Here is a 27,513-nt window from a genome sequence, read left to right as displayed (position 1 = left end):
CAAGGTTTAAAGTATCGGTGTTGGGTATCGTATCGGTTGGGCGATTTTAAGAGATGTATCGTATCGTATTGGAGATACGTACTGATAGGTGCAAAAATGCATGGAGATGATCAAAATACACATGGAAATACAATTTTGGGCACAAAAAACAATATAAACAAGCAATATATGTCATATATCATGCAAATACACTAAGAATTGTGAATAATGTATAACCAGACAAGTGTGGCACTTTGAAATTGTTATAAAAGATAAGATTTTTTGCATGTTGTAATCATCTATAGCCATGAAGAGTATTGGATGATGCAAAGGATGATGTTGTAGCAGTCCTTGATTCATTTTTGAGTCCAAAAGTGTGGAAAACCAAGATTAAATGCAAGATTTTAGTCTCTTGGTTGAGAGTTTTACTTCATTTTTCTAGTAGAATAGGAGTTGTATCGAGTCTATGAGTGAAAATGGTTTTTTTAATCCACAAAAAATGGTTATTTTATTTTATTTTATGGAATGTAACGGTATGTATCGATATGTGTTGGTATGTATCAAGCCGTATCGGTCGATATGTATCGATACGTATTAAACCACCCACAAAACCCTTTACTGGACATATCGATATGTATCGATACGTATCGGTTGTATGGTATCGTATTGGACCATATCGGTCGATACATTTTGATACAATCCGAGACAGTTCATTTAAAAAAAGAGATGTATTGGTATGTATCGTAGCGGTACCGACCGATACGTATCGGCTGATACGATACGTACCGATACTTTAAACCATGTGTGAGCCTATCCTTCCTACAGGTTCTGTTATCTGAGTGCAGGGGAGTACCAAGGACAAAACCGACCAAACTTAGACCTTTAATGCACCAGTAATGGAAGGGTAGTCCAGGGAAAGAGATCCAGAGTGGGATAGAGGAGAGGTCAACACACTGGAGTTGGATATAGCGAGTCCATTGCTGCAAGAAGATTGGTTTTCGACCCACCAGCCACAACCCTCCTTCCAGGGCACGGTTCTTATTGAAGGAGTCAGAGAACTTGAAGATGAACAGACCATTCCCCAACAGGTAAGTCTCAAAAGACCCTTGAAATCTCCATTGTTTGGATAGAGAGAGCTTGACTACGTGGAATGGAGGTCGTTTATCAATGAAGTGTCCAATGGGAGTATTTTCCCACAAGGAGGCTTCATCATCAAGGAGACCTGAAGGGCAAAGTGCAACCTTGGAACCCTTGACAAAAGAAGGGGAGACAAAGTGCAAGGGAGACCATCAGAAGAAGCTGGACCGAAGAGGGAATTCCAAGTAGGGCGAAGAGGGGATGAAGAAGGAGCAGGGGTTGGCAACGAAGAGAGAGAAGGGGAGGGTGCAGGAGAAAGGGTTGGAGAGGCCTGGCCGGAGGGGCCGGTCATGGAGGCCAGAGAAAGCCTACATCCAGCAATCCTAACTACACAGCTTGGGGAAAAATTCAACCACTCAACTTGGTGAGAATATTACTAGAAGATCTTGTGGGGCCCAAGGCCAGATTGCGTGAAGACTTATTAGAAGACTCAATTTTGACTATGCATGGGGGATATAGGAGTTTAATTAGTTTCTATTTTTATTAAGTTGCTTGTTTCTATTTTAGAAACCTTTCAAACTTAGAGTTTCTATTTTAGTTTCTTGCTTGTAATCCAAGTCTCAACCATTAGAGGAGACTTGCTATTTTATTGTTTCTATTTTGGAGCCCAATCCTTGGGCCTTTATATATTGTAACCTGCCCATAGAGGCACCCCACGAATTAATGAAGTTGCTTAGATTGCTTTGTGCAAGTTTGATTATCCTATTGTGAGGATGAAGGGCTGGGAGGCCTGGCTGAGAGAGCTGAATCTCCCTATCTCCCCTTTCTATCTTCTTCTATTCTCTTCTCCTGCCCTGCTCGGTCCTCCCCTGTTGCTGCTGCTGTGAAACTCTAGTTTGTTACTGCTACTACATTCTTTGAAGACTTAAATCAGATTTTTGATACAGTGGAGCATACATGGATCTGGCTCTCAGCAAATAGAGCAGATAAAAAATAGGGAAACAGAAGTGTGCGAGGAAGAGGAAGGAGATGTAGGTGATTTCTGCCTTGAGAACACCGATCTTCATGAAGCGGATGCTACCTCTGTTGAAGACCCAAAAGATCAACCACCTGCAGTGGTTGGAAAATCGTATGCAGAAGCAGTAGGGAAGTCTATAATTCCAGATGTGGCGGCTCTTCCAGAACCAGTCCATGAGGATGGGAAAACCTGTGTCAAGATCCCACTGAGTACCTATGAGTTTCAGATCCACAAATTCAGGTTTGCTTTGATCGGAAGGTTAAATCTTCGTTAGGCTTCTTTGACGAAATTGAGGAAATCAATATTAAATTTCTGGAGGTTGAAGGGAGCTGTGGATACCATACCTATAGGTAAAGGTTTTATTATCTTTTGCTTCACTTTAGAATCGGCTATGGCCATGATGTGGAAACGCAGCCTTATACGGATGGGCAATCAAACTCTTCGGTTCCAGCGGTGGCGTTCGGATTTTGATGTTAACACAAAGCACCAGTCTCGTAAACTAGTATGGGTGAGATTCCCAGATCTACCATACGAATACTGGCACCCAAACATTCTCTTTTCGCTGGCAAAGGCGCTGGGTAACCCAATAGTCCTAGATCGGAGAACCAAGGAAATTTCAATGGGGTTCTTTGCGAGAGTACTGGTGGACATGGAGATTACAGATTCAAGACTATCTGAGATCTTGGTTGAACGGCAGCATGTAGGCTCCTCTGAATATTTCAGGTTCAAGCAGTCAGCTCTCTATGAGGACGGCATGACTCATTGTGGTTTTTACCGGCGTGTGGGTCATTCCATAAAATCTTGCAAGGATAGAATGAAGGCAGATGCAATCCTTCCTCAGGTAAGGCAAGAATGGCACCTCAAGGTCAGATCTAATCAACCAAAAGAAGGTGAGACTCACGGTGGAAGTGGTGAAGAGGTTGCAGCGGCAGGTGGTGATGCAGCTGCGATAAGGGCTGCTAGAGAGGATGCTGTGGCGGAGAACACTATCCTTGCTAGTGTGAACTCAGTTATACAAATGCACAATTTGTCTCATTCTGCCAATGGCGGAGGTATGGAGAACTCACCGGATTTCTCGAGGGTGCCGGAATCTTGAGGTGGCGGAGGGCTTGAGAGGAGAGACGTTGGGGTGAGGGAGTCTAGTTTGGGAAGGAATCCCGTTGAAGGGGATTTGGTTAATCAGTTCCAATCGGATGGAGGTTTTTTGGAAGGAGATCGAGTGAATGCCGGTTTGGGCGCTGATTTAGTGGAGAAAGGCGTGGTGGTTACTACTTCTATTAACCCTCAAGTAAATGTTCCTTTGTTTTCAAATTTGAACGCTACAGAGGAATCTTCCGTTTTAAATATGCCTAATGAGGTGGAATCAGTTCAAAGATCGGATTCTCGTGGGTCAGGTTATGACCAATCTGATCAAGAGGAGGTGCAAGGCGGGTGGACTCAGGTGTTGGGTCGGAAAAATCGTGATGGACGTAGAAATGCTCTTCGAGGTGGTCGTGTGGGTTCCCATATGGCAACTCCAGTTATTGGCAGAACTCGAAGTCAAAGGAATGCAAATCTTGGTGTTAAGGCGGTGGACGCGGCGGTAGAAAAACATCAGGTTGAAAAGGAGTTAGTAGTGGGGTTGCAAAAAATTCCCTCTCCCTTTTTGCCAGAGGAGGAGGCTCTTTTGGCCCTTGTGGCTCTTGATCGGCCTGGTTTATATGCTAAGACCCCCCAACGATCGAATAGGATAAGGAACCCCTCGGTGCGTCTCACAGATCCACCATAGCCTTGGGTGAGTGAGTGGCTTGTTGCCCTCGCCAATAAGTTTTAGGACTGAGTCCCCTTGTTTAGATTTAGCTTTCTTTGCCTTTAGTCTATCTTTAGGCTTGTTTGCCTCTTATTTAATCTTCAATAAAATTTTTTTATTATTAAAAAAGAAAAAGAAAAAGAAAAAGAAAAAAGATTGCTGCTGCTGATCATCACCAGAGAAGGATCGAGACACCCCTGCAGAACCAGTTCCTGCCTTGTCTCTCCAGTAAACTTCAAGCCTCAATTTCTCTGCCACTCAGTTTCAGCAGAGGTATGGAGGGTTGAATCATACAACCAAGGGCTTCACTCGAGCCCTGATTTGGAACCAAATTCCCACTGGTTTGCAAGATCTCGACAAACCTTCTAATTTTGAACCTGTCCCATATCTCAGCAACCCTTGGTCAGAAGTGACTAAGATTTGGAGGGCTTTTCACTGCTGCCTGGGCCTTCGCTCGATCCCTGGTTTAGTTTCCTAAAATCCACTGGTTTGGAAGATCTGTCCTAACCTTCTAATTTTAACTCCAGTCCAAATCTTAGTAACCAGCCATCAGAAGAGGCTGAATTTGGAGCACAAGACATACCCAGCCCCTACTCCACTCGATCCAAGTTTGATCCAACTTGCTGGCTGGTTTGGTTTCTACACTCAATTCTCCTATTGGTGGTCTGTCCCACTTGTGTTTCTGGCCATTCAAATTGGTCCAAATTTAGAGGCTTACTTGTGCATGCCTAGACCTGTCCTCGATCTTAATATCAGCCCCTTTACTTGGTTGAATCCTGAGTTCCAGCACAAGCCCTAAATCTGAACTTAGGCCTGATTGTAACTCTGCAGCTATGGTTTATTACTAGTGATTGAGTGAGTTTATTTGTGGGTTATTTTGGGACTAGGTTAACCCTAATCTAGTCTTACATTACATAGTGTCTGACCTTGTTACATAGTTATTTTTTTTTTCTGCTGATTTCTTTCCTTTCAAAGACACCATACCAAGGAACAAAGATTCTGAAGGATCTTTCGTTTTTGAGTGCATCGAAAATTTGCTAAACTGTAATTCTGGGAGGATAAGATTAAGGGTTGTTCTATTTTAGGTTTAGCTCTTGGTCTTAACTTTAACATGGTTATTTCTATTTGAGTTTGTTTTATTCTCAGTCAAGTTCAGTCTAGGTAGATATCTTAATCATTCAGGTTCTATAGGAGTCTATTTCTTGGTTAAGCAGTTATTAGTTAGTAGTTTTTAGAATGGAGTTTGAGTAGTCAATTTCTAGTCTGTTTGTTAAAAGGGGTGTGTTGTACATAATTAGTAGTGTAATTAAATAATTGAAAGTGATATGCTGGAGAATCCAATCATGTGAAACCGTAGTTGTGCATAGGTCAAATTTCCTCTCCTCTCTCTCTCTCTCTATATATATATATATATATAACAATTTTTTTTCCAACCTCTAAAATTTCTGCTCACAAGCACACTCCCATAACAATATCAAATTTCATAGTGTTTCTCATTCTCGTCACTTTTAAAAACCTAGGTTTCGCATACAGGCCATACCCCAACAATAATGCCACTGACTAATTCCATTTTGCTTTGAATCCTATCAATTTTATGTATCCTTCCCTTCTTTGGTGGTTTTTCTTGACTCCTCGACGAAAGTCTGTTTTATTAATCAGCCAACCTCGCAAGCCTTCTCCACCACCTTGTCAAGTGCTGGAGCTTTAAGACCTACGGTGTCTTTATCGTTGGACATCTAGATAAGTCTGGTAGGGAAGAAATGACTGATAATATTAGCTTTCTTATGTAACATAGCTGTTCAGTTGTAATTCATATTCTTGACATATACAGTGGATGTCTGTTGGTCAGGATGAGGCTTAGTTGAGATCGCTTTAGCATATACGACGGTGTCTTCTGGGGTAAATCAATTTACCTTGTCATTAGAGACTAGAGACTGTAGGGAGATTATCACATCTTCCCCTTGATCCCTGTTAAATCATCTGGCACTTGATCCTTTCCCAAGCAATGTGAAATTGAATTTTGATGGGTCTTCCCTCGGTAAAGGAGAACCTTTTGGTGTTGCTTAGTCTTTTCAGGATAGTGAGGAAATGTGATCTAGATTCTACTATAGTTTGGACCAATTAGTGTGAATGGCTCAATTATGTCAGAGCCTAAACAGCCTTCAATTGGCCTTGGTAGATTCTGTGTTGATTCTTCAGCATTGGAATTTGAAGAGGATTCAGCTAGTTATTGGTTGGATTTCATCACTGCATTGGTGCTATCATCTTGAAAGGAAAGTTAGGGCTTGATCTCCAGTGAACATCTCTTTCTTCCTGAAGGCTGTGCTCTAGAAAACTCCTTGCTGATAAGCTACCCAAGATTGGGGTGATGTGGGAATCTACATTATCTGGTCTATTATCTGATTGTGTAAGGGTCCATAAAAGTGAATCTACGTTATCTGGTCTTTTATCTGATTGTGTAGGGGTCAAATATCTTATATTGTGCTCCTGGTTGGCTTTTGTGCTGTAATATCTTGCCTTGTGCTCTTGGTTTCTGGTGTACTATATTTTCTTCGCTCCTTTATTAATGAAGGTCCTTCCTGTTGTTGCCATTCCCCCAACCCCCCCCCCCCCACCACCCAAAAAAAAAAAAAAGGCGTGCTAAATTTATTCTTTTTGGTCTTATTGATGGAAAGCCTTACTATGGAAAATTTTCTAGCTTTGAAGTTGCTCGTTTACTGGAGTTCATTATTTTCTCTTAGGATGATAGGAGAAGCTACTGCCCTTTTAGGAAATTCCCATCTTTTTTTCTTATATGAATAGGGTGACAAGATTAGCTACTGCCTACTTATGGAATTTCACATTTCTTTTTCTTGTATGATCATTCATGGTAATGAGAGATGAAAATGATTATGCAGCTTCCTGATTCGATGAAGCAAAGTCAGGCAGAACTGTACATGGAGACCTATCAAGTTCTTGATTTGGAGATGAGTCGTCTGCGTGAAATTCAGAGATGGCAAGCATCAGCTGCTTCTAAAGTATGTGACTTTTGTAACCTGATTTCATTCTCTGATATTCTTTTCTTTTTGACAAATGGAATTCCATTTTGCATGTATTGTTACTCATTAAAACCACCTTAGTTCTATCATTTGGAGTTTATGGAAACAAGGAAATTAAGAATGTCTACATTCTTCTGTCTTTCTTGATTTAAGTTGACAGATACATAATTTCACTTATGTCCAATCTAGTGCAGCTGGCAGCTGATATGCAACGATTTTCAAGGCCTGAGAGGCGCATAAATGGTCCTACCATAACTCATCTTTGGTGTGTCTTTACTTTCTTTTATCATCTTACCTTTAGGCAAATGGAACTTGTTTCACTTCCTCATTTTCATTCACATTTCATATCTTACAATGTTTAAAGGGAAACTTGAAGTTTGATTAGGTTCTTGGTGGAAAAGTAATGCTAAACATGAGATACTTCCCTTGATTCCTTATGTTTCAACTGTGCTATATGGTTTACACCATCAAATATTATCAACAACAACAACAACAACAACTCAGCCTTATCCCAACTAAATGGGTTGGCTACATGGATCTTTTCAAAACAAAGTAGGGAAAACTGATGTCACACCCCACCCCCACTAGACCGGGCACAGTCAACTGACATCCCTGCAACCACCAGGATCGCGAGTACAATACTCCCAATCACAAACCATTACAATACGGTAAATCAAATGCAGTGGAAGACATTCAGATAAGGACTTTACATCCAACAAAGTAGTTTAAGTACACAAAAATAATGTATAAACATCAAAAGTAAAGATAGGCCTAGTCCGTTAGGCCAGATCACAGAAATGCACACTGATAGCCTACACACGACAGGTCATGCACCTCGGGCTCCTGCACTACATAGTCACTATCGGTGGCAAAGTCCAAAGCAGCATCACCCACCAGCTCTGGGTCGTCACTACCTGCAAAGTCATCTGAAAGGAAGGAATTCCACGGGGGTGAGCTCCATTGAGCCCAATGAGGGAGAAAAACATGCATGCAGTCACAAATAGTCTATGATGCATGTCCTTAAACTAATATGCTTCTAACAACAATTCTAAGTCTCACGAGGCCAGTGCTACTGTAACAGGTATTCTATTCCTAGTTCCGGAATGCCGCATCAGACCCTAACAATACAACCCTGTTATAGTGGAAGCCTGCCGGTACCGGAATCAACCATCAGTCCCTAGCAAATCCCCGAAGCTAACCCTACTGCATCTCCCATTCCGGAATCCCCCTTCAGACCTGGGAGTGCAATGAATGGCATTTCAGAATTTCCGCATCAGACCTGCCACGGGTTATCCAACACCTCACCCCTGTTGGCAAGGGTCGTAGCACAGGGTTATGAAATCCTAGCCACAATCACCTTCTACTATGAGTGACATGAAGGCTTTGCAAAATTTAAGATAACCAATTCATATCCATGCTGTCCATAACTCTCTTTCTCAATAACATACACCAATACACCTCATCATCTCAAATTCAGCAACTCAATATCATAACTTGAATTTAATGCAACAAGTAGTATTATGCAACAATTTATATATGCAACCTAGCACACATGCATAACATCTAAATACAAAGGACTATTGACTATATATAAGATACTGTTATGATGCATGCTAGGGTGCAACAAGTAATGAAAAAGGAAAATTATGGAAACACTCTTAAATTAAGCCATGATCCCCACTCACCTTCTTGTGCTAATTGTCCAAGTCAAGGTAAATCTCCAAATCCTTTGTCAAGCCTCACCGATCAAAGTGTTATCTTCCTAATATGGTTGCATATAGACTAATTAGGTTATGCATGTAGTTATTAAGTCATGCATGTGGTTGTTAGGGTCAATCCCCATAGGGTTTTTTTTTTTTTTTTTTTGGGATGAATAAAAAATTTAATTACGAAGAAAGAGGGGGGAAAATACAAGCTCAAGGGTAAACAAACCAGAAACTAGACTAGCTAGGCAACAAAATGGAGAGAGGAAGGCCCCAGGATACAACAATGAGCCTGTTCCTTGGGGTATCCTTAACAGCAGATAGGGGGAGGGTGCAAATTTTAGATGAGACATCAAAGGAGATGGCATTCCAAATCTTGTCGAGAGAGCGGAAGTTGGAAGTCCATCTTCTGAGGTTGCGCTCCATCCAAATGTGGGAGATGGTGGCACAAAAGGCAAGCTTGCCAACATAGTCATAGATCGTTTTCCTGCCAAATGTCATATCAATCCAAACCCACTCCCGTTGAAGGGGGAGGGGGTTTCTTCTATCCGGCCGGGATGAGCGCAGGACTCTTGCCCAAATGGAGGAAGCAAAAGGGCAAGAGAAGAACAAGTGATTTGAGTCTTCAAGACCGGACCAGCAAAGGCAGCAATGGGGGGGAGACTTGGATGTGGCGGTGGATGAGGAAGCCTGAGTTGGAAGACAGTTGGAGAGAACGCGCCAAGAGGTGAGACTATGGCGAGGAATGTGCCCTTTGAACCAAATGACTTTGTGCCAAGGACAGTGGGTCCCTCTGTGCCTGACCATATCCCAAGCGGAGTTAGAGCTGAATCTGCCGGAGGGGGATGGGAGCCAAAGAACAGTGTCACCCCTTCCTCGCTGCCCAGGGGGGATAGGAGGGAGGGATCTCCAAAGATCTGCAAGGGGGGGGGCAGGAACCTCTGCTGATAATGGAAGCAACCATGGAAGATCTGTCCAGCCCGGAGGAGTAGATGACACGGAGGCTCACAACTGAAGAAAGAACATCGGAGGGGTGCCATTTGTCCAGCTAAAGAGAGGTAGAGAGACCATCATCGATCCTGCAAGAGATGGCTTCAATGGCTAAGTGTCTCACTTGTAAAATTCTGCACCATGCCCAGGAGGAATCGGCAACAGTGCTAACAGTCCAAATGGCGTCTCTACGAAGAGGCCCAGCATAAACCCAAGAAGACCAAATACTTCTCTGTTGGTGAGAAGTTTCCAAATAAGCTTGAGAGAGCCAGCAATATTGACATCATTAATCCTTCTGAGACCAAGACCTCCTTCTGATTTAGGAAGGCAGAGGGAGGACCAACTCTTGGGATGAAGAAACCTGGCTGAATCCACACCTTTCCAGAGGCAAGCATACATAATAGACTCTGCAGCCTTAATGGTGGCCTTGGGGAGATCAAAGACTCCGCACCAGTAGATGTAGCAGGATTGGAGGACCGATCTGATGAGCTCGAGCCAACCTGCATAGGAGAGGAGCCTAGCTTTCCAAAGCTGCAACCTCTTGCGAAGGAGATCTAAAATGGGGGAGCAATGGTGGGCTGTGGGTCTAGCGGGGATGAGGGGGAGGCCAAGGGAACAGATAGGTAAGGTGCCAATGGAGAAACCGGTAAGGGAGGAGAGGAGGGATTTGGTGGTGTCAGAGACTCCATTAAGGAAAATGTGGGACTTAAGGAGGTTAATGCGGAGGCCAGAGAGGATTTGAAAAAGGGAGGACATGATGGACTCAATGGAGAGAGAGTCAACCTTAGAGAAGATCATGAGGTCATCAGCGAAAGCAAGGTGGGTGAAGTTAGTGGGGTTACACTTGGGGATGGGGGAGATGAGATGAAGGTTAGTTTTGGATTGGAGACTTCGGGAGAGCATCTCAAGGGACAAGCAAAAGAGGAAGGGGGAGAGAGGACAACCTTGGCGAATGCCGACAAAAGAAGAGAAATAGCCAGCTGGGCTGCCATTCACGAGAACCGAGAAGCAGGGGGAAGAGATAAAGGAAAGGATCCAGTTGATAAAGATGGGAGGGAAAGACATTTTGAGAAGGACATGGGAGATGAAATCCCAACGGATGGAGTTAAAGGCTTTGTGGATATTGATATCCAAGAGAGCGGAGGGGGGAGAGGGATTTGCGGTCAAAGCCTCGGACAATTTCCTGACAAAGGATGATGTTGTCGGTAATACTACGACCCGAGATGAAGGCTGATTGATTTACATTGACGGTTAGCAAGGATTTTGGCAATGAATTTGTAAAGGAGGTTGCAAAGGGAGATGGGCCTGAAGTCGGCCATGGAGGAGGCACCCGAGATCTTGGGGATGAGCAAAAAAAATGTGTGGTTGATGGAATGGATTTGCTGGTTAAAGAAGCTTTTGATGGCAAAGACCTAATGATGTCCGGGGAAGAAGAATCCCTGCTAAAACCATCGAGGCGGGAGCTTTATTGGACTTGTGGGACCGGACAGCGAAAGGATTTGGTCGGAGGATGGAGTGAAGAGAGGCGAGGAGATGGACGGGGATGAATTTATTGATGAGGTCATCCAGGATGGGGAGAAGGAGGAAGAGGAGGGCAAATAAGTTAGTAGTAGAATGTTGCTTTTGATTTGATGTCTTCCATAGAAGAGAGAATAGAGCCATCGGAGGAGGTGAGGGAAAGATAGAGTTGGAGTTAGAACGGGCTTTGAGGGAACAATGAAAGAAAGCGGTGTTTGAATCACCAAGCTCAAGCCATTTAATGCGGGATTTCTGCTTGAGGAAGCTTTCTTCCTGAGAAAGAAGGGAGGGGAGCTCAACGGAAGCTAATTTCTCCTCATCCGCGAGGGAGGGATTGAAGGGATCCATTTGAAGACGGGAGTTTGGATGGAGGAGAGGTTATCCCGACAAGAAGAGACACGAGAGGAGATGTTGCCAAAGGAGGAGAGGTTCCAGGATTTGAGGGCACATTTGGCATTCTTAAGCTTTTTAGAGAAGGAAAGGAGGGGGGAGGAGAAGGAGTAGACCGGAATGTCCTAAGCAGCTTTGACGGTAGGGATAAAATCCTGATGCGAAGACCTTATATCGAAATACTTGAAAGGCTTGGGACCATAGGATAGGTAAGGGAGGACAAAAAGGGAGATGGGACAATGGTCGGACAAACCAGGGAAGTCGAAGGAAGCATGGGAGGAGGGGAGGGAGGAAAGCCAGTGGTCATTTACAAGGACTCATTTAAGTTTGCAAGCGACTCTGCTGGGGCCAGAGCGCCTATTGTGTCAGGTAAGATCGGCACCCGACCATCTGAGGTCGTTTAGCCCAGAGTCCTTGAGACAAGAGTTGAAAGCTTCAACTGCTTGCTGGTAAAGGGGGGACCCACCAGATTTTTCATGACTGAAACGGACGACGTTGAAATCACCTCCAAGACCCTAAGGGGAAGAGCTCACAGAGGAGGGGAAAGGGCACAGATGCTGTCTCAAAGGGGGAGACGGTCGGTATGGCGATTAAGGGCATAGACCATAGTGAAGAAAAAGAGGTGATTAGATAGATGATCTGAGATTTTGAGGTGAATGAACTGCGAGGAGAAGGAAGAAGCCGAAATCTGAAATTTAGAGGGATCTCAAAGGATCCAAATGCGACCATTGGGGGAGTGGGAATAGTTGGAGATGAATGCCCAGGAGGGAGCAATGGAGGCAATGATGCGGGACGAGTTAGGCTCAAAAGCCTTAGTTTCTAAGAGGCAGCAAAGGGGGGACTTGGAGGAAAAGATCCGCGAATGAATTTCAGCTTGTTTGGCTGGGGCATTAAGGCCTCGGACATTCCAAATGGTCCAAGGGATCATGAGAAAAGAGAGGGAGGGGGCAACCGACCCGAGGAGCTATAGTGGGAGGCAGGAGGGGTACTTCTGGAATGAAGATGGTAATCTTTGAGGGAGGGGAAGCGAACCAACAGAGAGGGGGATTGGAGATGGTTAGAGGAGGGAGATGGGTGAAGGGATACCGGAGGAGGGGGGTAGAGAGGATTGGAAAGGGGAGTAAAGGGGGTAAGAGAGAACTGGGGCTTAGAATGAAGTTGGAATTTTGGTGGTTCAACAGGTTAAGAGAGGGGTGATTTAGAGAGCAAAAAGGGTTGGGCGAGTTACCCATGGAGATGGGATAGGTCGGGTTAGAGGGTAAAAACGGTAATGGGTTAGATATGGATTTTGGGTAGCTGGGGTGAGGAGGGACACGTGTAAAGGGGGTTAAGGTTTTATGGGGAGGAGGGTGTTTGTTGTTAGGCGAGGTCGAAGGTGTTTGGGGATGAAGGAAGCTGGAAAAGGGGGGCTAAAGGGGACTAGCAGAGGGAGAGGAGAGGGTAGGGTTACAAAAAAGGGAACTTTGGGAAGCTAGATGTGACATCCAGGATGGTGTCGGGATCACAGGAGAAGGCTGCAGCTTAGCGACAAGGTTCAACCAGGGCTCCAGAGTAGCAGCAGTCGTAACGTCACCCTCAATGTCAGGGTCGAGGTTCTGAAGCATTGCGAATCGGTTGTGACAAGTAGAAAGGGCTCTATTGTTTGGAGGATCAGAGGACCTGTCGCCGGCGGTCGGAGGATCTGTGGTGGTGCCGCTAGAACGAAGTAAATTTTCCTTGAGGTGGCGGTTCCCTTCTTTTTTCCGGTTGCGGAAGCTTTTGGAAAGGTTAGATCCTTCGAGGGTCTAAGAGCTTCAGTAACAGAAGGTTTAGGTTCTTGAATAGGCGCAACATCCTCGACAGGAAGAATAAGAACAGGGATAGCACTCGCTTGAACAATACCGATACTCAAGGCATCAGCGTTCAGGGCATCCAAAACAACATTTGAAGGCAAGTCGCAAGGGCCAATTCCGATAATGGGGGCTGAGGAGGGGAGAACAACAGACGAGGTAAGACCCGGTTGGCAGTGCTTTGAGGAGTGACCATAAATCTTGCAAGAGGGGCAATATAGGGGGAGCCAGTCGTAGAGTACTTACTACGAGAAGGAATGGCCATCCTCTTCCATGAAGGTGACGAAGTCGGGTGGTGGAGCATCGACGGTGATGTCGACACAAATCCTGGCATAGGAGAGGCGATCCATACACTTGGTACGATCATCAGAGTAGAGTGGTGTCCCGATGGCAGAGCCCACAATGCTAAGCCCAGAAGAGCACCGATAATGGAGGGGAAGACCTGGAAGGGAGATCTAAATGGGAATGGATTTCAGGTCAATCTTGCTGAGAGAGGAATGATGATCCCATTGGCGTAAGAGAATAGGCTTCTTGCCGACCAGCCAAGGACCTCCCTCCAGAGCACGGGCTTTATCAGTGTCGACGGAGAAGCGAAGATGAAAATTCCATTGGACATCAGGTAAGTGAAGACAAAACCTGCAGCTCGCCATTGTTTTAGAAGGGAGGCTTTCACGACATGGAAGGAGGGACGGCTACCCAGGAAGTGAACAACAAGGCAGCTCTGCCATTTGGTAATTTCTTCGTCAAGGAGACCTTTGGGGCAGAAGCCCACCCTGGAATCATTGATGACAGAGGGGGGGACGAAATGCCGAGAGTGTCTGTCAACGTTAGGGGAGGGGTGAAGGTTGAAAAGTGATTTCCAGGTCTTGGAAGCAGAGGTGGGAGGCAGAGAACAAGGAAGGAGGGGGGCTGAAGGTGGAGAGGGAAGAGGTGGGGGAGGTGGAATGGAAAGGGGGGGGGGGCAGGGGATAGCGCCGTCAGGGGCCGCTGGTAAGGGGAGAGGCATGGAGCTACCTCAGGGACTCACCGGACTCAGATCATGTAGAGAATTAGTCGTTTCGACCAGACTTGGTCTCTTACTAGCCTACCCTCAGGAAACGATCTTTTTTTTTTGTGGAATTGGGAGCTTATATATAAATTTTACTGGGGTGGGGGGAGGCCCCAAGGAGAGTTGATCTTATGACCTCTTACTTTTGAGGTGTTGGTCTTTGCCAACTGAGCAACCCCCTTGGGGTAAAGGGTTTCTTCTTTAGTTCAGCTGTATAGGGGTGGTTAGGTCTTACTTGGGGTTTGGAAATCAATTTACAGCATACAGGGCAGGTCCAATTAGCTTAATTAAGTTGTGCATGTTATTAGGTTTTACATAGGGTCATTGAGTCAATCCTCATAAGGTCTCTGCCTTAGATCTGTTATATAGAGGTTAGATAGGTCTTACAGGGGGTTTAGAGCCATATTCCAGCATGCAGGGCAGAAACAGAGCATCACAGACCAACTGGATGGTCAAGCCCTCAAGGACCGGACAACCACGGTGGTCCAGACCTGGCCATCTGGTGGTGTTTTTGGGCTCAGAATTTGGGGTTTCTTCTCCAGAAATGCCATTTTTAAGGTGGTTGAAGCTTGAACACCTTAGGGGAAGGGTCTAGCATGCCAATTGGGTTATAATTAACCCAATTCTCATGGCTAATTAAGGAGATTAACAGTAGTGCAACAAAACAGAATTTGGGTTTAAAATTAAGGGTCTAGCATGCCAATTGGGTTATAATTAACCCAATCGTCATGGCTAATTAAGGAGATTAACAGCCTATATTGCAACAAAACAGAATTTGGGTTTAAAATCAAGGTTTGGGCAGGAACTAAGTTGTTCTTGCTGATTCATGAGCTTGAATCTAACCAAATAGGTTTGATTCAGTTCAAGCTTGAAAAATAAGACCATGCATGCATGATCAAGTGGGAAAGAGGTTAGATTAATTCATGAACTAGGGTATGCATTGAAGGAGAGAAGAGTTTCAAGGTAGAGATTCTTACCTTGAGATGGATTCATGGTAGAAACCCTAGGGCAGTAGTAGTTTAGCAGCAAGGTTCTCCCAAATCCTCCTCCTCTTCTCTTTTTCACTTCACTTCTCCAGAGCAGATTCAGTTTAGATAGAAGAGTGAAATGAGAATTGAGAAAGAAGAGCTCTATTTATATACTTAGGCCACTATGACCCGTTTGGCTGGCCATTACAAGAATCAAACTCATTTTATGAGTTAGTCTCTAAGGCTTGTTTTGTTGGCCTATTAAGGCTTTAAGTTGATTAAATGGCCAATAGGGCCATGTGGTGCCCACGACCGAGTCGGGGAAAGGTGTCCCGGAATGTAAGCCGAACCCCAATCGTAAGGACATACGGACAACTCAACATAGCGGGGGTATGCGGTCCCGGAAGGAGGAATCGCATTTCAGTTGATACGACCATCCTGTGACCCAACTGGAATGGTGGCTGACCATCCGGTGGTGGCTACCTGGTGGTCAGCTCTGTTCCACCTTGGTTTGCGCAACAGTGGTCATTTGTAAATTACTAAAGGGGGTTTCTTACCTATTGCCTGGTGTCTGAAAGCGATAACTTTGGCATGTGTTCAATCCAACATTCCTCGCATGCAAAACTTGTGTGTGGTCCCATCTAGTCTTTCAGACTCCGCAGCTACATCAGATGGTTCTTCAAAGTCCGACCTCGGTGAACTGGAGGATTGACTTGAATCCTCAACAGTCGAAGCCCACAACACAGAGGCATACACAGATGCTGAACCTGGACCTGAAATCATACAAATTTAATTAGACTCATATTAGAGGTGGGTTTTACAACTGAGGTCCCCACGACTGTAAATGAAAGTAAGAGGAATGAAGAATAAAAATGAAGAAAATAGATATGAGAAGTGAGAAAGGGAAAATGAAAATAAGAGGAAAGAGGATAGCCCAGAAAATTAGAAAACTCTCAGCTACATGGTGTTGACAACGTGGATCCTTTCCCTCTAATAGCCTCTATTTGAGGCAAGGTTCTAAAACTTGGGTTTCGACCAGCTAGCAACCGAGATATGGTTGAAACAGGTCGAAACCTGTGATTTTTTCTTAGCCAACTCGAGCTAGTGGTTTCGAGGCCCAAAAATGTTTTTTTTGATCTGTTTTTTTTTTGTAAACAGCCTATTTTTGACATTCTAAACACAATGCATGAACTATTTTCACCCAAAAAAAAAAAAAAAAAAAAAAAACCCTCAAAATGATACTTGTTTTTTACCCAAGTTTACTAGTGTATGCACAGTGTACTGAGAATCATAGTTGTCTACTTGTCCAGACAGACATTTATGCCAACTATCATTTAAGTTGGACCTTGGTGCAACCGTTAGGTTGCTCCATTATGACCAAGTGGTTACGGGTTTGAGGCTCTGGAAACAGCCTCTTTGCAAAGCAGTGTTAAGGCTGCGTACATTATGACCCTCCCCAGACCCCGCAGTGGCGGGAGCCACGTGCACTGGGTACGCCCTTTTGAAGGTCGTGCTTGGCACATTGGTCAAGTGCTCACTTGCTGAACGCTTGGTCACGAGTTCAAGTCCTGAAAATAGGGGTAAGGCTACATACATTTGACCCTCCCCAGACCCTGCTGAATGCGGGAGCCTTGCGCACTGGGTACGGCCTTTTTTTTTATCCTTCAATTAAATGTTTTTATATTTGTTATAAACATGGTACTAAATCTCATTTCGTTTCGGTGTTTCGGTCTGATCGAAATTTCGTCGAAATCTCGGTCGAAATATGGAATTTTTTTGTGGGTGTAAAATGCCAAAAATGTCCGAGATTTCCGAAATTTTCGAAACGAGATGACCGAAATTACCGAGATTTCCGAAACGAGATGACCGAAATTTCCGAAATATTCAAAATATTGCATTTTTTCATATCGGACTTGTGTTTCGTTTCGGACAGGTCGAGATACTCGAAATATTCGATATCTCGACCGAAATTTCGCGAGTTTTAGTACTATGGTTATAAAAACATTTACTTAAGATATTATTCATAAATAAGCAAATATCCCCTATTTGAATCCAATAAAAATTGTTAAAAAATAAATTCCAAAAGGATAAAAAGTCAACCCTCAGTTCAAGAACTAAAATTGGATTTTCGGCGGTAGGTGCAATTTTTCAACTTTTAAATGGTGGGGTGTTTCTCAGGTCTAAAAATTTCATAAATCTTAATATGGTAAAACATTTCTGAAAACCAAAAGTGTGGTAACATATTCATTTGTTTTGATGTCCAAAAAAATATTTTCATTCAGAGTGATTTTAAACAGGATTTGCGCACACCAAATAAGGTTTGACCAAAACATAAATCCTTCAATATAAATCAGATTTAAGCAATCTTGGATTTGTTTGAACGCCATCAAAGCTTTCAAATCCCTGAATTCTCACTGAATTGTTACATCTAGAAAGCACACTCTTCTATTTCTGTTTTTCACTGTTGTATAAGGGATCATCTTTCTGAATTCTCACTGAATTGTTAAGTTAAGGAAGACAATGGTTTCAGTTTATCTTAATAATTTTCTAGGCTCTCTTTCTCATCTATTTCAAGATTTATTGAGTGCACTATATTTGTTTATCTGAAGTACGTTTTTTCCTCATATTCTACTCTAGGTCCATGTTGAGGTTGCTTGATGTTTTGGTACAACTTGATCATCTTAAGAATGCAAAAGCAAGCATACCCAATGATTTTTCTTGGTATAAGAGGTATGACTATCTTTATTTATGTTCCATCTTATAGGATGATACTTACCTTTAAGGTGCCAGCTAGCGCAGCTGGTAAGGACCTAGGCTAGCTGTTGCCAGGCCTTGATCAAATCCCTCCATCTTGGGGGTCTTTTTTTTTGGGGGGGGGGGGGTGGGAGGTTAAGGGGTGGTGTTTCCTTGTATTGCCAATTGCCACAACAGTGTAAACATCCTCACCCCCCCCCCCCCCAAAAAAAAAAAAAAAAGTTGATGCTTACCTTCTGTTGTGTACCTTGTGTGATGGCAAAATAATATGACTTGCATCTTCCTTTTGTGTATCGTATTTTTATTTGTGTGGGTAGATAACCCTGAGAAAGTCTTGTAATGCAACATATTTCTAGTTTTTATTTTTTTATTTTTTTTATAGGTATGTGTGTGACATTCTGTTTTCTTACTTGGTGTTGATAGTATTGTTTGATGGCTTTTTATTTTAGTTTCCATTGGAATTTGGGGTAGCAGCTTCCCTTCTTTCTGCAAGGCTATAATATTGAGAGTTGATTGTCGGGGGATGGCCTTACATTCTTGATCGTGAGTTGTAACTAGGTTGTGTTGCTAATTTTCTTATTATTACTCAAGTCCGTTAAACCCTTGTAATAATTTGTGTCTCTCTTAGATAAAACTCTTGGAGTTCCTTTTGAGTTATTTTTTTCTGTTGAATTGTAGGAATGTCTGTAGTATCTCCTGATAAATAATAAACCTTATTGTTTGCTAGATGTTATTAATAATTATTCATATTTATGTACTAATCATGCACTCCAGCAAAAGCAAAAAGATGAAAAATTTGTTTGGTTGAAATGAATACTTCAAACTTATATGTTTGTTTTAAGCAGATTGAGTATTTTAGGGTTTTCCTCCTGGTGTGTTTGCATATGAAAGAATGAATTCACCTCTTTTATTATTTTCTTAAGACATTCAATAACAAGTCTGCAACTCTGTGGAGCTTTCCGTAAAGTAGACCTTTTTACTATCCAGAAGCTTTGTTAACCTTTTACTTAGAGAATTACTGTCCTATTCCAAAATGTGAACTATTATTTTTTTTCCCCTTTTCTTGGAAACAGTCCACCAGAATCTGTTTAATTGTGGAGACATGAACCATTTAGATTGCAGTCCTATGATTTCACTCTTTGATGATGTCCTTTTGGTGGTTGATCAGCTCAGCTGCATGATGTTTTGAATGGTGGTTATGGTTCTAGAATATCTTTTGCATCAAACTGCAAAAGTAATGGCTGTCCAGCAGTTGATGAGTATTTTGTGCTTCATTAATGTTTATGCCTTTGACCACTTCTCAATTTCTCAGGACTTTTACTCAAGTCAGTGTTCAGTGGCAAGATACTGATTCAATGAGGGAGGAGTTAGATGATTTACAGGTTTGTGAGTTTGAATATTCTTGTTCATTATGGCAGTGAAAGTCCGAAACTGTAATGGATGCTTATAGCTTATCTAGGTTTAGTTCTCACCAGTGTCATGTTTTTTTTGTTGGCAGATTTTCTTAAGCACCAGATGGGCTATTTTATTGAACTTGCATGTTGAGATGTTCCGTGTGAATAAGTATCCTGCACCTACACAGTTCTATTTCCTTTGAGGCATAAGTATTAGACGCATTCGCTTGGATTGATGCAATTTGGGTCGACAATTCTTAGCATATATTATAGACTGTTGTTCGATACTTACATAACCAGACCAAAATGAAAAATGAATGCAGTGGATTTTGTAGCATTCTTGTAGTCTGGACTCTGGACTCTATGAAGTTTGTTGTCCATCTTGTGGCCCTTAACTCAGAGATAGTGTAGAAGACATTCTTCAAGTCCTTATAGTATTTTGTGTTGAATCTCTGGAGTTGGATTTTGCACTTCTGTTTCCAGAACGCCAAATTCTCCTACGTGTCTTGCCTGTTCTTGTCGTTCTAGCAACAACATCAGATAAAGATGGTGAATCATTGTACAAAAGGGTGAAAATCAATCGACTCATTAACATATTCAAGGTATGTTCATTTGTTAGCCTATTTTTACTTGTCATTAAATTCCAATAGTTGTGTACATTATGACCCTCCCCAGTCCCCGCAGTGGCGGTAGCCTTGTGCACTGGGTATGCCCTTTATTTATTTATTAAATTCCAATAGTTCATGGTCAAGGGTTTGTTGGTTCATTTTCATGATGATATTTTTATCAATTTTGCAGAATGATCCTGTTATTCCTGCATTCCCAGATCTTCATCTTTCTCCTTCAGCAATGTTGAAAGAGCTGTCGATGTACTTCCAAAAATTCTCAAGCCAAACTCGTCTTCTTACTCTCCCAGCACCACATGAACTCCCAGCTCGTGAGACACAAGAATATCCTTTTACCTTCTCATGTTGTTGACAATATGCATCTTTGGTACCTTGTCTGCCTTTGTTAACTTTTAGCGTGTGCTTTCTTATTGATTTTAAATGATGTGTGATAAATATTTCTACAAACAGTCTCTCTTTGAAATTAGGAATGGAATAGATTTGTGAGAAAACGAAACTTGCATGCATAAGAAGGAAGATATCCCTGACTATGTTAGTATGCCACAGTCAAGGTATCCTCTCTTTTGCACACTCATACTAATAAACACCTTCGGTTATTGAAATTTTATTGGTTTGTGGGTCTTGATGCATTGGAATGTGTGATTAACTGCACTTTATGGAAGCTCACAGCCCTTTGTATTAGAAGAAGGTACAAGTGGAGATGGCAAGTTTGATCTGCTGCCTGATTTTAGAGTATTTTCTAAAGCCCTCATCATAAGTTCATTGAATTTATTATAAACTGCTTGGCAGTGGGGCTTTGAAGTACAGCCGTACAGGGGCACATTGTGGTGGGTTTATTGCTTTGGGTGCTGTTATGAGACATAGATGGCATTGGTAGGATGGAATAATAACAAATGACACTTCTAGCATAATACGATGTTAGATGATTCTCTATTGTCCTAAATATCTGTTGAAAAGTAACTTTGTACCTATCTGGTTACCCTGTCTCATTCTGATGCTTTAGATTTTTGTACATAATAATTCTAGTGGAAATGAGCTCTGGGTTTCTGACCCTTTAGTACTCTTGTATGTCATCCTACTAGGTAATGACAAGTGGTCCAGTTAGCTCCAAAATATTGTACATTCTGTGGTTGAAATATATTAGGTTGTATCCTGAAGAACCTTTTAAATTGAAGACCTTGACATATTCACTTATCAGAGGCATTATTTTATTGTCAATCACATTGGAGCTATACGTGCCGAGCATGATGATTTTGCTGTTCGTTTTGCTTCATCCATGAACCAGGTACTTACTTATCCTGGCAGGTCTACGATGTCAGCTCTTTTCAGTGCAAATTGCCCTGCTTTTATATACCGAAGTGAATCTCTCTTTCTGAGGGTGGGCCTTGGTGCAACAGTAAAGGTTGCTCCATTGTGACCAAGTGATCACGGGCTCGAGTCTGGAAACAGCCTCTCTGCGAAAGCAGGGGTAAGGCTGCATACATTATGACCCTCCCCAGACCCCGCAGTAATGGGAGCCTCGTGCACTGGGTACGCCCTTTTTTTAGAGAATTTCGCTTTTTGATTGGTATATAGAGTTCCATTTTACTGTACTAAAAGATTATCAATAGGTTCGATAGGTTTGAAATTTCGGATTTCACCCCCATTTCGACCTCTGCCTAAACTGAAATTTCGAACCATGAATTTTAGATGAATAATGGCATAATATACTCGGGGTAAGGCTGTATACATTATGACCATCCCCAGACCCAGCAGTGGCAGGAGCCTTGTGCACTGGGTACACCCCCTTTTTTTATACTTGTGGTAAGTTAAAAAGTGGGTCACTTCTCCGTAATTTAATTCAAGAGTGGCCTTTCTGTTTACACTTTTATGTGCAGATTATATCACTGAAATCAACAGATGGTGCAGACGTTGAGTGGTGCAAGGAAGTGAAGGGAAATATGTATGATATGGTTGTTGAAGGTATTCAGCTTCTAAGCAAATGGAGTGGACGCATTTGGGAACAGTGTGCATGGAAATTCTCTCGTCCCTGTAAAGATGCAATTCCTGCAGAAACTCACGAGAGTTCTGCATCATTTTCTGACTATGAGAAGGTATCATAATTTATTTTATTTTCTTTTTCAATGGTAACATTTCAACATGAATTTCCTCATCTTTTGTCTCTCTTAATTAAGGGACAAGAGAGACTACAACCAGTGAAATTGGGCCTATGTGATCCAGCTATCAATACCAGTACTGGGTTTGCCCAGTATGTTATCTTCACAAAGCCTTCAGTCCCCATAGGGATGGGGTTGTCCAAGGGGGTACAATAAACATCTTAAAGATCCTTACTGAAGGGAGTGCCAAACCCAGACCAAAGCTGTTAAGTCCTTAGGACTAGCTCCAACCATCTTAAACATAGTTGAGAAATATCATCAAATTTCAGTAGCAGAAGAAATGGATGGCCAACCAGTTCAATCCTCCTTGAGAGGGACAGACTTGGAGGGGGAATTATCTCTAGGTGTCTTCTCTGGTACATATCACAAGTAGAAGACCCATGTCAACTATTTCCGGACCAAATGCCTTGTAATTCACTTTAGTCCAACCCAAATCTTCAACAAGGCCTTATAATGGAATAGATTTCTTGTTGGGGTTACTAAGTCTTGTATTCCGTCGCTTGGTTTGGGGGTTGATTCCGAAGGGCCGTTAAGAGGCCGTAGGGTATTTTGGTGAAATTCCTATGTAGGGTTTTGCTATAAATATGTAACGAGGGTTCTTTCTCTGAAATGCAATCTGAGAGAGGTGTGAGGACGAGCGGCTGTAACCTTATTCTCCATTGATAGTGAAATGGATCTCATCTCATCATGGACGTAGGCAATCTTGCCGAACCACGTAAATCCTTATGTTCGTTTGTGTGATTGTTGTTTGCTATTTACATTCTTTTCTGCATTGTTTTAGGATTCATTTTCAACAAGTGGTGTAAAAGTTCTTGTTCTCTGTCATGGTTTCCTTGTAGAGAACAGTAAAAAAGATTTGACTGCAAACTGGTGCAAAAATTCCATTTAGGGTGGAAACTTTTCTCAGATACTTTCTCTTGATAGGCTCTTGATGTTGAATAAAAAATTTTAAAAGTGCTTAGAGTTAGCAAGTTGATATCATTTATTTGAGGGGGAAGAGGCTCTAGGTTTTATATTCTTGTGTTATATTAAGAATGTGATGAGACCGTGTACGTCTTATATGAGGGTTTATTTTTTGCCTTCCTAGGAGTGTAACCTGCTGAGTGGAAGATTATTTTTGCATGGTCTATTGCTAATTTGAATCTGAAGGGTAGAATCTTATGGTGACTGATACCTTATGTGTTCATATCTGGTATTTGCATAGTTGTCATGGTGTCGCCATGGCGTCCTGGCGCTGGAGAAGCATGCATATCGACCTACGCCATGGCGTCTCTTTCCCTCTTCGATTTCATCTTCTTTTGCCATTGATGTTCTCTCTGTTGGGCGGTGACTGCAACCCTCAATAGAATTGTTTTGAACCCTTTGAGAGAGAGTCGATTGGGCTTGAGTTTTGGTGCATTGAATCACCACCCTAGGGCGATCCTTACCTGAGAGGTTCGCACCCAAAAGCTTTCCTTGCCCTGAGATTCAAACCTTTGAAGATTACTTGCAACTAAGAAGTCGCCAGATCTGATTCCAGGGATTAAATACTCCTTGTTTAGTTGATTTCTGTGATGAGTTCCTGCTGGAATTGATAGAGCATGATGTGGCGATGCTTCGCCTGAAGATTTAGACTGGACCGAGAAGAGTTGAAGGAGTTATCTCCTTCGTACTGCGCTGTTTTCCATCCCAGGCTGAAGTCATAAGGTTGAAGACAACCATGATCTGATCGTGGGTTATTACAAACCCTTATTTTTGTCTTTTTTCCTAAAGTACCCTGCTCTTCTTTTATTCCCCTTTGTCCATACTTTACACATCCCTCCAAGTTTACCCTTAGTCATTAAATCAAAACCCTTTTATGCCCTTTCTTAGATTCTACTTAATTACAAGATTGCCATCCTTAAAACTTGAGAAACAGTAGAGAAAAAATAAAACATGGCTTGAGTAGACATCTATTAAAACATTAAAAAATAGAGAAAATAAAAAATAAAACATGGTCGACATGATCGCCATGGCATTGCCATGGCGGGCGACGTGTCGATATATCGATCAGACACCCCTCCACTGACTTGGATTGCCATGACACCGTGACAACTATGGGTATTTGGGACGGGAGCAATGGGTGATTCTTTGAGGAGAGTGTTATAATACCAGATACTGAACCACCAGATTGGAGAGAAGAGAAGAGAAGAAAGAAGAAGGAGAAAGAGGAGGAGAAGAAGAAGAGAGTGCAAATCCCAAGAGAAAGGGGACCTGCGGTAGAACAGAATGTTCTATCGCAGGTCACTTAATGTATTATTGATATTGAAATAAGTTTAGGACAAAACTGCCCTTACATCAATGAAACACTAGAAAAACAGAAATAAAACAAAGGAAAGAACAATGACCTATCTGCCCTTACAACTATCGACTTCAACAAAGAGGATAAAGAAAGAGAGTTCCTAGGTTGTGCTCGGTCATTGGCTGGCAGCACCCCCACCCCCCGACTGTGGTTTTCTATTAAGGAATATGTAGTGGTTGAAAGAGAAATTTTTTTTTTGGGGTGGGGGTTGACTGGTGAATTGATGAGCATTATTGGCTGATGGATATCAATATATCATGATATGAATGTGATATTTCTTTGTACGGAGAAAAAGGATACAAAGTTACAGGGTCTGACTGGTACCTTGCTGCGCTTGGCTGATAGATATCTGCTGTTAATATGATGTGTCTTTGTAAAGAGAAGAAAAGCTTTTCAAAATTATGGATCTGCTCGTAGAGATTTTTACTGCATTACTCATGTCTTTTTGTTGCCCTCTCCCCCACCCCACCCAAAGAAAGAAAAAAGATCCCATTAGCTTTCATGGTTGACACTCTTTTGTCCTGGAAGCCCTTAGAGATCAAGACATCCTGGAGAGTGTTCAAAAGATTTTGAGCAACTTAGCCTCAGTTTATCTGAAAGCCCTCCTGAGTTTAGGCTCCAACAGATAATGAACTGGGAGATGACGTAATATGATTACCCTTACCCTTGCAAGTAGCAACCAGAGATAGATACAATGTTGCAATCTAAGGAGACTCATTTCACCACAAGAAGTGAATTCTCTAACAACCAGTAACTTGCGTTAATGAAAGGAGAAGGTGTAATTACACCGTGGTTGGACATTAACTATAACGACACAATGTATAACATATATCTGAAAATTGCTCTCCAATACATGACTTAATATGTAACCAAGGGTTTAAAGACCAGTAGCAGAGACCATATTGGTTGTTGCCAATCCTGATCCAATCTGGCCGATCCAGCCTGATCTTCCACCGATTTCCACAGACATCTTTTGTTGGATCAGTGACCGCTGATCTTGATCCAATTCGGCCGATAGGCCAGATCCGATCACGATCCTTAAAACCATGTGTTTAACTATTTGGCCTGCTTGGCACAATCAAATTTATCTAACATGATTACAGTGAAGTGGTCTGTATCACATCTCCTACAATCTAATAATAACACACCCTCTAGTCTCTCCTTTCTAAACCATAGGAGAAATGAATTCCACTCCATTATTTTTTGGCCACTCCTTTCTATACTTATTTAATAAATGAGTTTCAGTCTCCTTGCTTTTTAAGGTGTTTGGCTTTAATTTCCCATAATACAGTTTGATGGCAACGAGGGCGGGCCTTGGTGCAATGGTAAGGTTGCTCCATTGGGTTCGAGTCTGGAAACAGCCTCTCTGAGAAAGCAGGGGTAAGGCTGCGTACATTATGACCCTCCCCAGACCCTGCAGTGGCGGGAGCCTCGTGCACTGGGTACGCCCTTTTTTATAGTTTGGTGGCAATATATTTGATGCTGATGTGCATGTTTGTTTAATCTAACTTGGTCAACTACTGTTGGTAGTAAATGACATCTGCTTGTTCTTTTATTTATTTATTTTTTTTACATCATGCTTGCGGGTGGCTAATAATTGGTAATCACATAGGTGGTTCGGTGGAATTATACCATGGAGGAAAGGAAGGCACTGGTAGAGCTTGTTGGTTACATAAAGGGTATTGGTTCAATGATGCAGCGGTGTGACACGTTAGTTGCTGATGCTCTGTGGGAAACAATCCATGCTGAGGTCCAAGACTTTGTGCAGAACAAATTAGCCACCATGCTGCGAACTACATTTCGCAGGAAGAAGGATTTGTCTAGGTAACACATGTATCTTACCACTATAAAATTTGCGATTCATAGTGGGCCATAATAGATGATGTGTCTGTTTCAAATGAAGGGAATCCGTCATGATTTGAAACATTAGCAAACATAGGTGTGTCCATTTAACAGAGGGCCGTACACCCATATCGTGACTCAAATTCAAGCCCAAAAACAAGTAGGGAAAGTGCCTTAAAAGTGAGTTCAGTCACAAAATGAAAAAAAAAGCTCCTGGATTCCATTACTCAGAAATGGGATTGTTGTAATCATATCAAACTTCCAACCCTCTTTTTAACCACTTCCTGTGCTTGTTTCTCCAATTTGACCAATGAGAGGATAGAGGACCCACTAGCGCCCATCAAAGTTTGCCATGTGGCAAGAAAATCATGGCTTCATGACATAATTAGGCATCACTAAGTATTGTGACATTATATCTACCGTTTTGTGTTCAGTGGCTTGCATTTTTTTAATATGGGTCTGGTGTTAGTGGTACTGGTTAAATGTTTAAGCTTATTACTGTTTTAGTTACCATACGCTTTTGTGTAGGAATTTATTGTTAACCATGAGGCAGTCTGGTTTCATAGTTCTCAATTAAGACTCTAACCAGGAACAAATCAATAACCATGAAACCAATGCTGTAGAACCAGAATGAGAAGAAGGAAAGAGAGAGAGATGATAAGAGAAGATGGAAGAAGAATTGCAGAACGCAATAGAACAGAATACTCCATCATGGGCTGGTGGGAATGTATTAATAATGCTAAAAACAAAACAGTTACTTTTAGTAGAACTCTAAGAGTGCACTTGTCCATGTCAAACTCCTAATTACATACTAACAACTAGGAATAAAGTAAAAGCAACACATATATCTAAGTCCATGATAGGAGCACTCTCCCTATCGTGGTTATTTACACATAGAGAAACAATGTATCCCCACAATACATATGGTGAATATTTTAACACTCCCCCTTAAGTTGGAGCATATAAGTCACCCATGCCCAGCTTGAAACAGTTTTTCTAGAAAGTAGGACCAAACAGAGGCTTGGTAAGCATATCACCAAGCTGATCAGTAGAAGAGACGAACAGAGTAACAAT

The 27,513-nt window shown here is 42.3% G+C and overlaps 2 protein-coding genes across 2 annotated transcripts in view; both read left to right on the top strand.

Annotated features, from left to right (window-relative positions):
* Positions 1–2,465: 2,465 nt before the first annotated feature.
* Positions 2,466–3,170, top strand: LOC122668374. The gene has a single exon (XM_043864952.1). It carries the CDS (start codon positions 2,466–2,468, stop codon positions 3,168–3,170), a length of 705 nt encoding a protein of 234 aa, XP_043720887.1.
* A 3,557-nt stretch (positions 3,171–6,727) lies between these two features.
* LOC122667865 (protein PIR) overlaps positions 6,728–27,513 on the top strand; it is a 120,972-nt gene continuing 100,186 nt past the window's right edge. Inside the window, exons 1-10 of the mRNA XM_043864313.1 lie at positions 6,728–6,880; positions 7,096–7,166; positions 17,985–18,077; positions 19,414–19,483; positions 19,600–19,664; positions 19,902–20,097; positions 20,294–20,445; positions 21,313–21,406; positions 21,999–22,214; positions 26,210–26,421. Of these exons, the coding sequence (XP_043720248.1) occupies positions 6,743–6,880; positions 7,096–7,166; positions 17,985–18,077; positions 19,414–19,483; positions 19,600–19,664; positions 19,902–20,097; positions 20,294–20,445; positions 21,313–21,406; positions 21,999–22,214; positions 26,210–26,421 (1,307 nt within the window). The 5' untranslated portion in view covers positions 6,728–6,742. The remainder of the gene's footprint in view (positions 6,881–7,095; positions 7,167–17,984; positions 18,078–19,413; positions 19,484–19,599; positions 19,665–19,901; positions 20,098–20,293; positions 20,446–21,312; positions 21,407–21,998; positions 22,215–26,209; positions 26,422–27,513) is intronic.

The sequence above is a fragment of the Telopea speciosissima genome, chromosome 7 (genome assembly GCF_018873765.1).
Source record: "Telopea speciosissima isolate NSW1024214 ecotype Mountain lineage chromosome 7, Tspe_v1, whole genome shotgun sequence".
Lineage (NCBI taxonomy): Eukaryota > Viridiplantae > Streptophyta > Magnoliopsida > Proteales > Proteaceae > Telopea > Telopea speciosissima.
The sequence above is the reverse complement of the archived record's forward strand: the minus strand, read 5'-3'. Positions and strand labels throughout refer to the sequence as shown.

Bases quoted from the DNA above. Each gene is read 5' to 3' on its own strand.
- LOC122668374 (XM_043864952.1), top strand. From the start codon at position 2,466: ATGGCCATGATGTGGAAACGCAGCCTTATACGGATGGGCAATCAAACT.